Source organism: Falco punctatus (assembly GCF_963210335.1).
Source record: "Falco punctatus genome assembly, chromosome: 6".
NCBI classification, from domain to species: Eukaryota; Metazoa; Chordata; class Aves; order Falconiformes; family Falconidae; genus Falco; species Falco punctatus.
In genome coordinates, this window is record NC_137585.1 from 56,692,969 (window position 1) to 56,707,611 (window position 14,643).

General features: G+C 40.1%; 1 protein-coding gene across 3 annotated transcripts in view; it reads right to left on the reverse strand.

Annotated features, from left to right (window-relative positions):
* Positions 1–14,643, reverse strand: part of IFNG (interferon gamma) — a 35,676-nt gene that overhangs the window by 5,346 nt on the left and 15,687 nt on the right. For all 3 annotated transcript variants that reach the window (XM_080392223.1, XM_080392222.1, XM_080392221.1), the window contains one exon: positions 1–14,643. This exon is cut by the window's right edge. In XM_080392223.1, coding sequence (XP_080248349.1) covers positions 1–123 — 123 coding nt within the window. In that variant the 5' untranslated portion in view covers positions 124–14,643.

Sequence of the window (14,643 nt, forward strand, 5' to 3'; positions counted from 1 at the left end):
AAAGTCAGCTTTCAGTTGGTCTATATCATTTTCAAGTTGAGCAAGAATGGAACTATTTCCAAAACGTCCAAAACAAATCATGATGACAGACAGAACAAACAAGCTGTAGGTCTGGCAAGTCATTTTCTTGGCAATAGTTCAGTTAAAATGCTCAGATAGGTTCTGAGAGATGTCGGTTCTAAGAGCAGTGAGCTTCAACTTCTAATAGTTAAATCTTCTATTAGAAGAAAGTAGACGAATGAACTTCATCTGCTTGTCAGTAGTATTTATACCTGGTCTTGAAAATTTTCATTTCGTCATCACAGGCTGTGTATATTTAGACAAGATAGTGTGAGATAAGAACCCTTCATTTTTGGCTAATCAAGGGAATCCCTCGAAAGCATCTTTCTTAAATCATGGTGCTGGAAAAATTTTCAGTGGTTCATTAATGGGTAACATTTACGTGGCAGATTCTGAAATTTCTTTTACACGTGGTTGTGGAAAAGGGGGAAATTATGATACTGATTGAGGAGTATGCATTGTGGCTTAAACATATTCTTACACGCTATTTGAAAAAAAAATCATATCATGTGGTTAAAGGGTCAGTGTAACAGTCAACTCATTTCTAGTATTCTTTTAAAGTAACCACTGAGATTGCCATGACATTCTTCAGTTACTTAGAGATCTAAATGTTATCCCTACCAGTGTCCTTTTGTGAAACACTATTTGCATTCTTTCTATGGTCTAAAGTGCATTTCTGCCTCTTTCTCTTTCTTCATCTCTGGATTCAAATCAGACTCGGGGAAAATGAGGTTCAGCATGGATGCAATGATGCATCATATTAAATTCCTCTATGGCTGTCTACCATCTGCCAGAGCAGGGTATTTAGTACTCAAAACACTCATTTCTCCTTGGCAATAATTAAAGTTTCCCACCTGCCCATTCATTGGCACTTAAGTGGGTAGAATATGAAAACAGAAAAACATGGATGAAAAAAAGTCCAGCTGAGGAAGACAGACAGGAAAGTCTCCAAGTGCATACAGCCCCATGAAACAACTGTCTTGAGGATAGCTGGGGAAAGGTTTTTGTATAGGGACTGAACTCCACTTTGATAGGTCTCATGGGAAAAGAGCTTACTGTGAAAAGTCTTATGAAGAAATCAGACTAATATTATGCTGTAGTATACGAATGCAGGGTGGGCAGGACCCTACAAGGGAAAGAAAGAAGGAGCCCATAGGGAAAAAGAAAGAGAGAGGATCAGGAAGAGGGCATTTGTGGGCTCAGTTCACACAGGCTGCAGTGCAGGATGTCTATAGCTCATCAGAAATGTATGAGAAATGGTCCACAACAGGTATGATTTGAGCTCTCCAGCACAGCCCCAGATGGTTCTTTGGGTATTCTTTGCAAGAAGCTAGCCCCTTCACCAGCAGCATCTCCTATCTCAGCAAATGATCACTAACAACACCAAACATTTTTCATCTGCAGCTTGAAAAAGGATCTCCACCTGTGCAATAGATCAACTACTATGATTGCAAACAGGGAATTGTCATTTTGCAGAAGCAAGAATTAAATTTCGCCAGCAATTGCAAGCCCAAAAGCTGCATGCTGAAACTCCCTGGGAATAACAGCATAGACAGATGGCACACATCTCACAACAGGTGCAGTACTGCGCAAGAATTAGGGCTATAATCTGCTTGGGGTAGTAGCACTATGCAATGCCCATCTTGGGTTTAGTTTAGGAAATTAAAACTAGTCAAGCAATAACTTGATTGCTAGAAGTGTTGCCATGGAGGTAAGGTGCTAATGTTATTCAAGGATGCTTCAAAGCACTGTAAAACATGCAAAATTATCATGCCTGCCCATGGAAGAGGGGTTGGACTAGGCAATCTTCAAATGTCCCTTCCAACCAAACCATTCTGATTCTATGATAGAGATTGGAATCATAGAATCATTTAGGTTGGAAAAGACCATTAAGATCATCAAGGCCAACCATTAACTTAGCACTGCCATGTCCACCACTAAACCATGTTCCTAAGTGTCACATCTATACATCTTTTAAATACCTCCAGGGATGGTGGCAAAATGGAGGTCCCACCAAGATTCAAAGTGGACTCACAAATTATCAGCATGCTGAACAAACTTATTGGTAACGTTAAAACATCTGCACTGCTTTGCAAGGCAAGCACAGTCAAATGGCATGTTGTGGCACAGCTAAATGTAGTTTTAAATATACAGGAAAACCAAGCATATTTTAGAAGATGGGAGATGTGCTGAGGCACATCAACTGGCCATGAGCCTATGGAGCAATTCTTTGGCAAAGTGTTGGAAGGGAGACGTCAAGTGGTAGAAGAAAAATTATTCCTGTTACATATGGCACTCTTCATGCTGTCACAAACATAGAACTGGAAGAAGGACTGGGTCATCAAGCTCAATTTTTACCATTGCAGGTCCATATTTGAGCAGCATTTTCCTGTTGAATTATTAGAGTGCGCAAAGAAGAATGGCTAGTTAGGAGTTTGTGAAAGACTCTAACAGCTCAGTCTTTCTAACATGTTGAGGACATATCGCAACACAACTGAACACAACTAGTTGTAATTATCCAGCCAGGCAGAAGATGTAATTCCAGGAGCTGAAAGATTAAGTCAGTAACACTGCCCTCCTCTGCAGTGAACCATTCATCCAGAGTGACTGCACTGCGTTACGCTGGCTCATTAGTCCGCTCAGACACACATCTCATTCACAGCAGGCTGTACCTCTCAGGTGACCTCCCTTTGGTTTGCCATTACTTTTAAGAACAGGAGGATGAAACACCAGAAAGCAAGGATTTTCCCAGCTCACCTCTTGTAAATACTGGTTGAAGTTTAGGGGGGTTATATGACTGATTTTATCTCCTCACTTTTCAGAGGAGGCCACTGTCAAGCATCCAGTTGTGCAAGTAAGAAAACTGGACACACAGAGCAATGGGATGATTCATGATCATTCAGCATCTAAGAAAGGCAAATCTAGGAGCACAGATAGGGTCTTCAGTCCCATTGTAATCCTTTGCCCACTAAGCAGCGCTGCAAGTATTATATCATAAACTGAGGCAAGAAATTAAACAAAGATCAAAGAAGGAAGCCATGACAGAAGCATAGAATCATTTAGGTTGGAAAAGACCTTTAAGATCATCAAGTCCAACTGTTAACCTGGGACTGCCAAGCCCATCACTGAACCATGTCACTAAGTACCACATCTACACTTTTTTTTAAACACCTCCAGGGATGGGGATGCCACCACCTCTCTGGGCAGCCTGTTCCAATGCTTCACTACCCTGTCAGTGAAGAAATTTTTCCTAATACCCAACCTAAAGCTCCTCTGGTGCAACTTGAGGCCATTTCTTCTTGTCACTGGTTATCTAGGAGAAGGTACCAACCCCCACGTGCCTACAGCCTCCTGTCAGGTAGTTGTAGAAAGCAATAAGATCGCCCCTGAGCCTCCTCTTCATCAGACAACCCCAGTTCCCCCAGCCACTCCCCATAAGAGTGGTGCTCTAGACACTGCACAAGGTTTGTTGCCCCCATGACATCTGGCTCTGCCACGCTATTTTCTGAATACAGGTACCCTCTCCTGCCTGTGGAGGCTAGATTCAGTCCTTTGGCTCATCTCCGCATCCAAATTCTCATACAAAGGGTTAAATGTTCTGTGGCAAATCATCAGCTGGACAGAAACATATTCTAATACAGAAATATAAGATCCCTTTTCCAAATCCTTTATATTTGAATAAATGGTACCATGTTAATGTCGACATGCTCATCTCATAATATTCTCTTCTAATGACACACAACATCACCTCTCTCCAAATCATTTTGAATCTAGGTAACAGTCTACAGCAGATGGTTAGAAATTGGGCGTCCTTAAGTGCCAGAGGTCCTGCACCCCTCTCAGCCTTCTTCTGCTTCCCATTCCACCCAAAAGTAATGAAACAGATTGCTATTGTCCAGTGCATGTTGTGTTGCCCAAGAACAGTGAACAGACAGGTTGTGAGGAAGACTCAGGTTCAGATGGCTCCTCTCCACTGCCTTTCCTGAGCATCAACATGGTTACAAATAAAATAGGGGGTATCCTGCAGAGATCTGCCCTTTACGAGGCAGAGCCAAGGGCCTAAGAGCACCCAATTTTTTATCCATGTTCCTTAGTAGATATCTAAGATATCTAGTGCATGCTGGAGGGGACTGAACACTCAGCACTAACAAGCTCTTCACCTGAGCACTAGTTGTAATCTAGCTGAAAGAGATGCCAGAATAGTACTGAAAAGCCTTGTGCTGCATAGAATTGAAGTGGTCCTTCTGTGTGGGTCCATAGTCACAGCTGGACTGTCATCTGTTCCAAACACAGTAGGAAATGAAACCAAGGCTTTTTTTTTTTTTTTGCTTTTTTTTTTTTTTTCATTTTGCTGCCTGGAAGTCATCTGACTCTTCATGCAAAGCAGAGGTTTCACACCCTTGTGTTCATACAACACCTTACACCAATTACCCGATGATGTCTTTGCAAAGTCATGTCAGATTTCGCTATGACCACTGATTAAAGGTTTTCCCCTTTCATTTTTTTGTTTTATGCATACTTCTCAGCGTGCTGGCTGGGTGGTTAGTAAGGAACTGCCCTTACCAGCCTGGCACATCTCCGCCAGACTTTCATTTCTCTAAAACTCAGTGGCTTCCTCTGTTACCACTGCCCAAGGAAAGCAGCTCAGGGTTGGAAAACCCTGTCTGAGTTGTCATTCTGGCCTTACATCACACTTTACCTCTTAGCCTGCCTTTCTTATAAAGCAGCAATAATTCCTTTATTTCCTTCTTCACAATGCTGGGGGATGGTTTAAAGAGTTGAAGTGACTAAAGTTTGCATATACATTGTACCAGCGCTATGCAATTACTAAATATTGTCATGCATGTTACCACTACCTGCAAAATAGATGTCTTGATCATCAAGCTTAATGACTTTGCAACTGACCCTTATGAATGCACTGGAAGACTAACATTTTTCCCTAGCACAAAAATACCCCACCACTCTCCTACAGACATGGGTATGTTTCATTGGCACTACACATTGTGGAAGACGTAGTTGTGTACTCCTTGTGATCACCAGACCTCTGTAGTGTAGAGGATCTTTCCGAATTATCATTAGGGCTAATGTTGGTGACACAAAAAAGTTACTTTGTTTTACAAGAAAAAAATTCTGGGGGAGGGGGAAGTTCTAAAATTCTCAAAATGAACTGATTTGACAAGAGGGAACAGCCTCGTGTTGTGGCAGGGGAGGTTTAGATTAGATATTAAGAAAAATTTCTTCAACAAATGGGTTGTTAAAACATTGGAACAGGCTGCTCAGACAGGTGGTGGCATCACCATCCCGGGAGGTATTTAAAAGACGTGTAGCTGTGGACTTATGGACTTAGGGACATGGTTTAGTGGTGGACCTGGATGTACTCAGTTAAAGGTTGGACTCAATGATTTTAAAGGTCCTTTCCAACCTAAATGATCCATGATTCTGTGACATTTTTCTAAACAAATTACTCTACCCTGCCCATTCCAAGCACTTTTTGGAAATGCTGTAGTTTGCGAGAACTGGAAAACCAGCTTGTACCATCTGAAATACGACACAAGGAAAACCCTTTAGCCTCTATTACAAACTCCTGTCTGCATGCAGCTAGCAATGGGAAAATGTATAGTATTGATCCTTCTTTCCACTCACAAAATTTCTCACACACATTAGCTGCTGAGTCTTCCAAAGAAAGGGAAGGAAGAGAAAACTAAGACCCAGTGGGGTTAGACATCTAGAGAGACAGATGTCCAGGTAGGTAATGAGCTGATGAGTACAACTTTAAGTGATTAGAATGTAAGTACAAAATTATTACAAACATGGTATCTTGACTGACACAAGATATCTGTTTCATACTTCCCTTCAGAATTTGAATTTGATAACCCCATGCAGGACAGAAAAAAAAAAAAAGTTTATAGGCTGGGAAAACCTTTCCCCACAAAACAGTAATGATTACTTTCTGAATTAGCGAGAGGAAATAACTGCCCCCTCATGGTCTGAGAACTCATCCATCCTGTAAGTAGGAGTTCCCGCTTTGCCCAGGAAGAAGAGGATAGCTGTGAAAGCTCTTCTGGGCTGGCCTTTCTCACACAGTATTGTGGACTCTTTGGCCACTCCTAACTGTATGACCATCACTTCTGTATCATCTGGAGACTCCAGTAATACCATAATATGAATATTCAGGACTCCTTTTAAAAAAAAATATTCTGGAGTATATGGAAAAAGTAACAAATACTTTTCTCAGAACATCTGTCCCAATTGAGAGCAGTTATTGTCCCTATTCATGAAAATGACCATAAGGCTGTCCCCCTTCCCTTTCCTTGATATGGGGAATTCTGAGACGGGAAAGAAGGACCTATGTCATCTGTTTTCTCGTTGCTGATTGTGCATGGACAGCAATATGTAACAGACACTAAAGGGTCCTCCTTGTCTCTTGTGCCATATTTCGCGTTGATATAAACCAGTTTTCCACCTCTCAAAAAAACAGTCTGCATGTACAATTTTTTAAGAAACTATGAGGTACCAGAGGGAGTTAACCATGAGAAAGGTGCAATTCTAAAATGTTATTTTTCTTGTATTTTTCTATTGAAAAAATGATGGCATTGTAGTAGACAGTGATGGAGAAATATGGTGTGCGTTTTTACTCCATGCTTCTACTGTTTGGAGTCTTTTCACATATCTAACTCCTGATTGAAATCTATTACCCATAAAATAGAATAAAATGTCAAATCTTTTTCAATTTTAGTTTAAGCCCATATACACAGAAAAGCAGCACAACTGTTGGCACAGCAGCAGCCCAAAGTATGGCTGGTGTTACATAAAATACCTCCTGTACTGTGATCACAGAGTGTTTATGGGTTTTTCCACATAAAACTTTCTTGTTTTCACCAGCTCTTCTTCATTCTTCCAAGAAGAATAAAACACTTACTCTTGAAAGTTTTCTGTTTTCAGCACCACAATATCCTTTGGACGTACTGCCAGTTCTGAGCATTATTTCATGAATCTTACAATATTTATTTCCTTTCTAAAGCCTGAGCTTCTTGTCCTATGTGATTTTGTGAATCTCAGGGTTTATTTTAGAGTTTTGGGGTTGGAATTTTTTTCTAATCACTTTTTAATCACCATGGTTGCACAGAAAAGTTTGAAAACAAGAACTTCTAAAAGCATAATAAGGCAAATAGAAAAAAAAACCATTTAAACGTAGTTGTTTCAAGATTCTTCCTAAAAGGCCTTTGAAATACTTCTGCCCAGGCTTTAGAGGCACTAGCAGCACCTACGATGTTCATATTGCTGATTTTAAATGTTAAAGATGCAATGTTAGCAATTTAATGCTATCAGTATAACATATTGTCTTCAGATAAGGCTCTTTGTGCCTTGGTGGGTGTAAAGTCTTCTACAAAATAAAGATATATTTTATTAAAATAGTTCTCCCCAAAGTGATCTTCCAAGGTTTTCTAATTCTTCTCTAATAGCACTGCTTTTTGTAAGACCAGCACACTAGTATTTCTGTTTCCATTTTCCACGAATATTTCCACTAGTTTTAAGGTTACATTTTAATTCACTCTAAGAAAACTAATTCACTAAGAAAATAATTCAATTGTAATTTGGCCTGACTGTGTTCTGCGGTTCTGACTTGATGCTGTTTCCTGTGAATATACGTGCATATGTCTACCTTCGCCGTACACTGATAGAAAAAACATCACGTTTTGCTCACAATGTCTTTCCCCAATTCCCAGTAAATGAGAGTATGTTTTCCTCTATATATTAACTCTCCATTCAGAGACCTCTGCTATTTTCAGTCTACTATCAAGTTTCATTTTCACAGGATCAGATCCACCTTCAAAAGAAGCCAAAAAGACATTTGAACTTCTGCATCCAGGTATCTGAAATAATACTTCCTGGTGCCTTTTCAAAAGGAGAAAAGACAAAAGGATGCTCATCTTGGATCAGCTGTCAGTTTCTGCGTGTGCTGGGTGAACCCAGTTAGGGATCTTCATTGACTTTATCAGAGGCTAGCTTGCAAACTCCCCAAATAACATGGAATCTGCTGAAAATTCTTTGCAGGTTGATAACACTGGAAATCATAGGCCCCTGATCAACCTAATACTTTCCATAAATTCTCAATACTATATCCAAATGGTACTTTTCAGAGTTTCAACCTGTCAGTGAGCCAAGCCCACTCATCTTCCTCCCATTATGCTTACGGAGTTTTCTCCACATGTTGTGTTTTGTCATTCATTCCTTCTCCTTATGTTGATTTTCTGCATTGTGGGCTTTTATTTGCATTGGAGGTTTTTGGTCCAATTTTTAGCAAGGAATTCAAGTGCCATTCAAGTTTTCGTTGTACAGATGCATTTCTTTTCACAGTTTAAGTACCTTTATCCTACAAGACACATTTATTGTTGGAAATTAGTACTCATATTTAAATTTGGAGGAAAATTCTAGTGAAAGCAATCCTGTAAAGCTTTAATTTCTTCTTGGGTATTCTAAGTTGAAATGTGAGTATTTGGGGGGAAAATCCGGTCATTTTCACATGTTATCCCTTATGCAATCTATAATAGTTAAATATGTATGTACATGCAAACACCAGTGTGTAGGTGTGCACATATGTTGGAGGCTAACTCAATGATCTGTTTCAAGCATCAGTAAGAAAATACTCATTAAATGTTTCAAACCAGCCTACAGTGTGGGCATTTTTTGTCATAACCATTTAGAGACATCCACAGGAGGTTTCCTAGCAGAAATCTGCTGCGAGGTGCAATCCTTTCTTCTAAAATGATCCAGGAGACAGTTTGGTGGGGATTCCCCTTGCCTGTCATTCTCTTTAGTGCCATTCATAATTGTGTGACTAAACAACCCAGTCATCTTTACTCACAGAAAAAAGCAAATCGGTATGTAGATTTGGTCCTACCTGTTACTGACATGCCTCCAGAACACTTATGAGCACACCAGAAATCACGCGTACAAGCAATTTATCCACAGATGACATTTTACTTAGAGCTGGACTTCCTGAGAGCAATTTGCTTGCAAAGACTTTCCAGTTTGATTCAGAATTTAAAGTGAAAGGAGAAATATGCAAGACCTTTGCTTTTTACTAGTTAAAAAATGAAGAAGTGCTTCACACCCTAAGTACATTTCCTCTTCATCTCCACAGGAAATAAGGCTGCCTATACAAGAGCTACTGTGGGTCGAGTGTAGATGCGCTTTATTTTAAAGTCACATATCTTCTTTTTTCAAAGCCCTGGACTAACAATTATGAAGTACTCTGAATGGACACCCTTCAATCCGCTTTAGGTGACTTAAAGATTTAATTAGCTAGTAATAAATACTTAAAAGACCAAGAAATGAAAGAACTAAGTTTCCGTTGCTTTTTTGAAGAGGCTAGTGAGTCTCTGCCCCCGAACTAAAATAAAGCAAGTTTCTAAAAAGGCAACGAAAATGTTGGAGAAGAACAAACTACAATCTCAAATAGCATCCTTTAAAGTTATTAAAACATAAGTACCATGGCAGATTAGGTTGCTAACCTTTTTTCCTAAGGAAACGAAACATGCAGTTTCTCTAGCTGTCAGTTCCTTCCTTAGAAGTAACTTTTGAAGAGTCAGTAATTTAATCCAAATTTGTGAGACTCAAAAGCATCACAGCTAACTTAGCCCCTGCCACTTTCATTAAAATTGACAGCTAAGCAACAGCAAGATTGTTCTACTAATCATGGACTATGTGTTGATACTGTAAAGTGTCTATATGAGTTAGTTACCGTAAGGAGGGGAATAGCTTTCCTCACATACCTATTTGATTTTTTGAAAGCATGTTCATTCCATCAATTACTCAAGAGTTAGTTAATATCTAGGAAAGTCTATATAGCAATTATGAAAATTTTCCAAAACTTATGAAAAAGAGTTATGAAAGGAGCCTTACCCTCCCACTTAAACTAATCCTATTGTTTCATATTAATGTGTACAGGGCTCTGGGTTCTTACTTCATACTTGTTCAATACCTCTGGTTTGCTATATGTCAGCCTATTCTGTGCATATCTTTGCAGCAAAATTGAGGGAGAAACTGTAGCATGTGCTACCACAGCTAAGGCTGCTTTATTTTAATCTAGCTAGTGTGGGTGTCAGTAACAGAGGAGCTATGATACACCAATCTTTAGCTGTGGTGTACTATCTCTATCTCCACATACACAGACAAAGAGCAACAGTCCTTTCGAAGCTTTGCAAAAGCAGATATACAAGATTTTCAATTGCAAAGGGCTCAGAGTTCAGCCATACCAACTCTTGTTTCCATCAGCGCGCTTGAAATGCTCTCACCTATCCATAAGAGATTTTTCTTTTGGAAAACCTGCAATTCTGGTTCAATAACTGCTAAAAAAAAATCCAAAGAAATTTTAGATCAGCAAATTTTTTTTCCCTCCCTTATACGGTGAAATGGCATATCAGTGAGCTCTTCTACATTAGTGCTCTACTCATGGCAACTTAAAACCAGTTTCCTAATAATCCCCACCCACCATACTTTGGGTTTCATATGGAGCACTCTTGGAGCCTGCAAAAATGAGTTATTTTCAGATAAAGTAAAACTGGAAGATGTTTTCAGAAACTCACTTGATGTTCTCCAATCGTTAACAGGAGCTCAGGCCACAGGACCACAACTGCAGCTAGTTCAAAATAAACTCAAAACAAATGCCATGTGGAAGTTGGGTCCTCAGTGCCAGTTTTTTTAACTTAATTCCTGGCGTTGCATCTTGAATTACACTGAACACTCTGTGATGGAATGCATCAGTTCATCCTCTGCTTCCAAGGAAGTCTTTGCAGGAACAGTATGTCAAGGAGTCAGCAATAATGAAGTGCTGATTAGCTGAAGAAAGAATGGCTTCACATTGTTTTTCTAGTTGCCTCAAATCACAAGGTTATGCTTTGTTGGTATTCACAGGCTTCGGAAGTCTGTAGGTTTTAAAGTAACCCCAGAAGTGCGGCAGAAATAATGAAAATTAAGTAGTGAATTAGCAGACATGCCCAGAGCACTGGCAACAAAATTTAGAAAAAGCAGAAGTAAAGGCAGGGGTAATGAAGAATTTTTTTATTTCACAGGAGGAACCAATAGTCAAAATGTCTGAAGAAATAACTTGGAGAAAACAAAATGGGACTGGGTAAAATATCATAATAAAACACATTCCTCTGGAGTCATGTAAGTTGTTTACCACCCTGGTTGGATAAAGAAAAAATATAATGAAATACAGTATGATTGAGAAGGTTAGTACTACAGGGAAAGGTTCTGTTATGGTAGATGTTAATTCTCTGAATAAGACTGGATGTTGTTACATGAGTTGTAAATTTTCAGGTAAACAATGATCTTTTCATTTCAAAAAGAAACACTTTGAGAAGTTAGAGGAACTAATCGCTGGGTCTGAAGGTAGAGGTAAACATGAAGCAGGATTGGAGTTTCTGCAAGTCAGAAGTTCTTTAGGACTTGCCTTAAAAGTAAAGAAGAAAAATATGACAGACAGGACTGTAGGGCTGCTGAAGAGGAGCTAAAAGTGCTAGTGGACAGCTGAACATAAGTGGATTTCACCTTTTCAGCAGCAAAGGCATATGGTATCCTGGGCTGTGTCAACAAAACTATGGCCAGCAGGTCACAAGATGTTCACTTTCCCATTCTGCCTGGCACTTGCCAAGCCATACCCAGTATATTGCACCCAGCTTTGGTCCCCACAGCTCAGGACAGACACTGAAAAATGGGAGAAGGTTCCTCCAATGGCCTCCAACGTGATCAGCAGGTTGAAGACCTCTACTTGTGAAGAAAGACTGAAGGAATTGAGTTTGTCCAGCCACAAGGTGAGAAGGCTCCCGAGTACCCAGCCACAGTTATCCACTATCCAAAAGGTACTTACAGAGAAGGTGAAGGTATTCTTTTCACACAGATGCACGGTGAAAGGACAAGGTGCAACAGGCTCAAGTTGCTTCAGGGGGATCTTCAGCATGAGAAGCTTATCAGAGTAGGTTGCTCAAAGAAGTGGTGGAACCTACTACCTTCAAGTATTCAACACTGTGCTTGACAGGGTCCTAGATAACTTAACCCAAGGCCCCACTTAGAGCAGCAGGTTGGATCAGGTATCTCCAGGGCTCCCTTTCAACCTGGGCTTTTGTGTGACCCTGTTCTAATGAAAGCAGCCAACACAACCACCTCCTCAAGAACAGCAGAAACATAGCAGGGCCCTGAGGGACAGAAAGAACTGATCAGCAGTGACAACTGCATCTTGGATGTCAAAAAGAGGTGTGAAAGAACTTCCCAAACTCACACCAAATCAGTCCACATAAAAACAGACGTAGAAAGACAGCAAATCATGTCATCATCATGTAAACAAGAGAAGCATAGGGAAGGAAGTGAGTGTGTTACAGGCTAAGACTGGGCTGGATGATTGTATACATTGTAGCCCAAAAAAATAGACAATTCATATCAATTTTTAATATGGACAGGGACATTAAGAGGCATTGTTGAATGTAGCAGGTGAGCAAGATCGTTTTGAGAGTTACTGACACAGAACAAGGAAGCAAAGTCAAGACAACTGATAGCGACAGGAATGAAAATGATCTCTAGGGCAAGAGCACAAGTGAGAAAGTAGAGTTAAAGGTTCTCCCATCAAGGAAAAAACCGAATAAATGGGCACATAAAAATGCAGTTGCAGTAGGGAGAAATTTTAATCAGTCTACCAAATTAATGGTAGCACTTTCATACTGGAGAACAGCAAATGCAATAGCTGTCATTAAGAAAGGAAGAAATAACAAGCAAGGGAGAAAGAGATATGTTATCTGACAAGACTGGTGTACAAAACTTTAAAACAAGTTATAAAATAATTTGTTATTTCAACCACTAAAGACAAGGAAGGGAAAGCATGAAATGCAGCCTGGGTTCAATCAAAGGCAGACTGAATTGAGAAGGTATTGATTTACTTGAGGATGGAATTAATAAAACAGGGAGAAATGTGACTGTGCAAGTGCCAGTCCGGGTGTGTGGCTTCTAGTCAGAAGCAGCTGGACGGGCACCCTTTGGAGGAGGAGAATGATACCGTGGTGCCACTGCTCATCACAGGAGGCATCGAGGTAATGTTGCAATGGAAATGGACACTGAAGGTTCACTGGGCAAGGTATTTCCAGAAGATGGAGGAATGGAATAATGGACAATGTACAATTGTGGGTTAACCCTGTGCTATATAGATGAGTTCAAACTAGAAATGGTCCAGACAACAAGTAGAGGGCTTCTGTATAAAAGAAGTCTAGAAGAATATGGCTTGTTCAGCTTCAGAAAAACAAAAGCTGAGAGAAAACGTAATTGTTATCTGAACTACATTAGAGTGGGAAAACAGCAAATTCAGTAAGTCATGTAAGCTAACAGAATAAACTGATACTAGATGAAACGGCTATAAACTAGCCATGAGTAAATTTAGACCAGAAGTAGGAAGACTTCAGGCAATCACAGGGTGAGATTCTGGAACAGACTTCCCAAAAGAACAGGAAAGGGTTCATAGTTACAAAACTTCTTCAAAGCACTTCATTCCACCCCTGAGCACAGTGTCTGGGGGATGCAACTTATAAAAAACTGTGCAGCTTCCATCTGCCATCTTAAAAGTGATCATTTATACCAGTTGGTCTGGTGGGGGGCTGTCATATTGCTATTTCCAGGTAAACTGGATTTCCTGGTTTTAGTACCAAAATGTAAAACCTTGCTGTGCTTTCTTCTGCCTGACTGAAGAAACCTGGTATTTCTTAAGAAGTCACTTCTGTAGATGAACTGCAATCTGGTTGATTTTTTTATCTTCTCTGTCATAGGTGGGATTGAACTGTTATCTTTAATGTCTTGATTTTACCAGAGGGCACATTTTCTTATAACTCTCCTTTAAATCCTTTGCAATATTCTAATGTTTCAAAGAAATGGAAAGTTGGAGCAGACTCAGAAAATCAATAGTGAAACCACATGCAGAAATTACATCTTTCTGCTTCCTCTCGGTAGTCCTCATTCATGGATGAGTTGAGCACCTATATTCACTCTTTTTGCCATATTACAACACAGGCAGTTTGTAACAATTCTTAAGTCTTTCTATAGTCACCAAAATATTTGTCCTAGAATTTAGGTCTGGGAAGTGTTCTTTACTGGACTGTAGCCACCAGCACGTCAATGTGGCCTTTTCTCTTCATCTATAAAACCTCTTCTAAAGATTCACTTGTTTTTTCTGTATACAGAGGAACAAGCACCAGGATCTCGCTTTCTATGGTCTGAAATCGGATTGTGCTTCACACATCTAGCAGCTGTGCACAGTTCATATCAGTGAGATACTTGCCTCAGTCATCCTTTGGTATCAGCAGACCTTTTGGGGAGTACAGGGCATGCAAGCCCACATTGCTGGTCTTGAAGAGGCCAGTCCACTAACTCAAACTGCAGCTCTGAGCCCAGTGCTGCACCACCTTTTTGTAACCATTTGCAACCCTGCAATTTCCTCCAGACTTTGAATGTCCTTGGCTTTGCTCAAGTGGAATGAGAAATTTTTCTAAAAACTCCCCAACATTTCATACGGTGAGAAACCCACTCCCATTCCTACGCTGA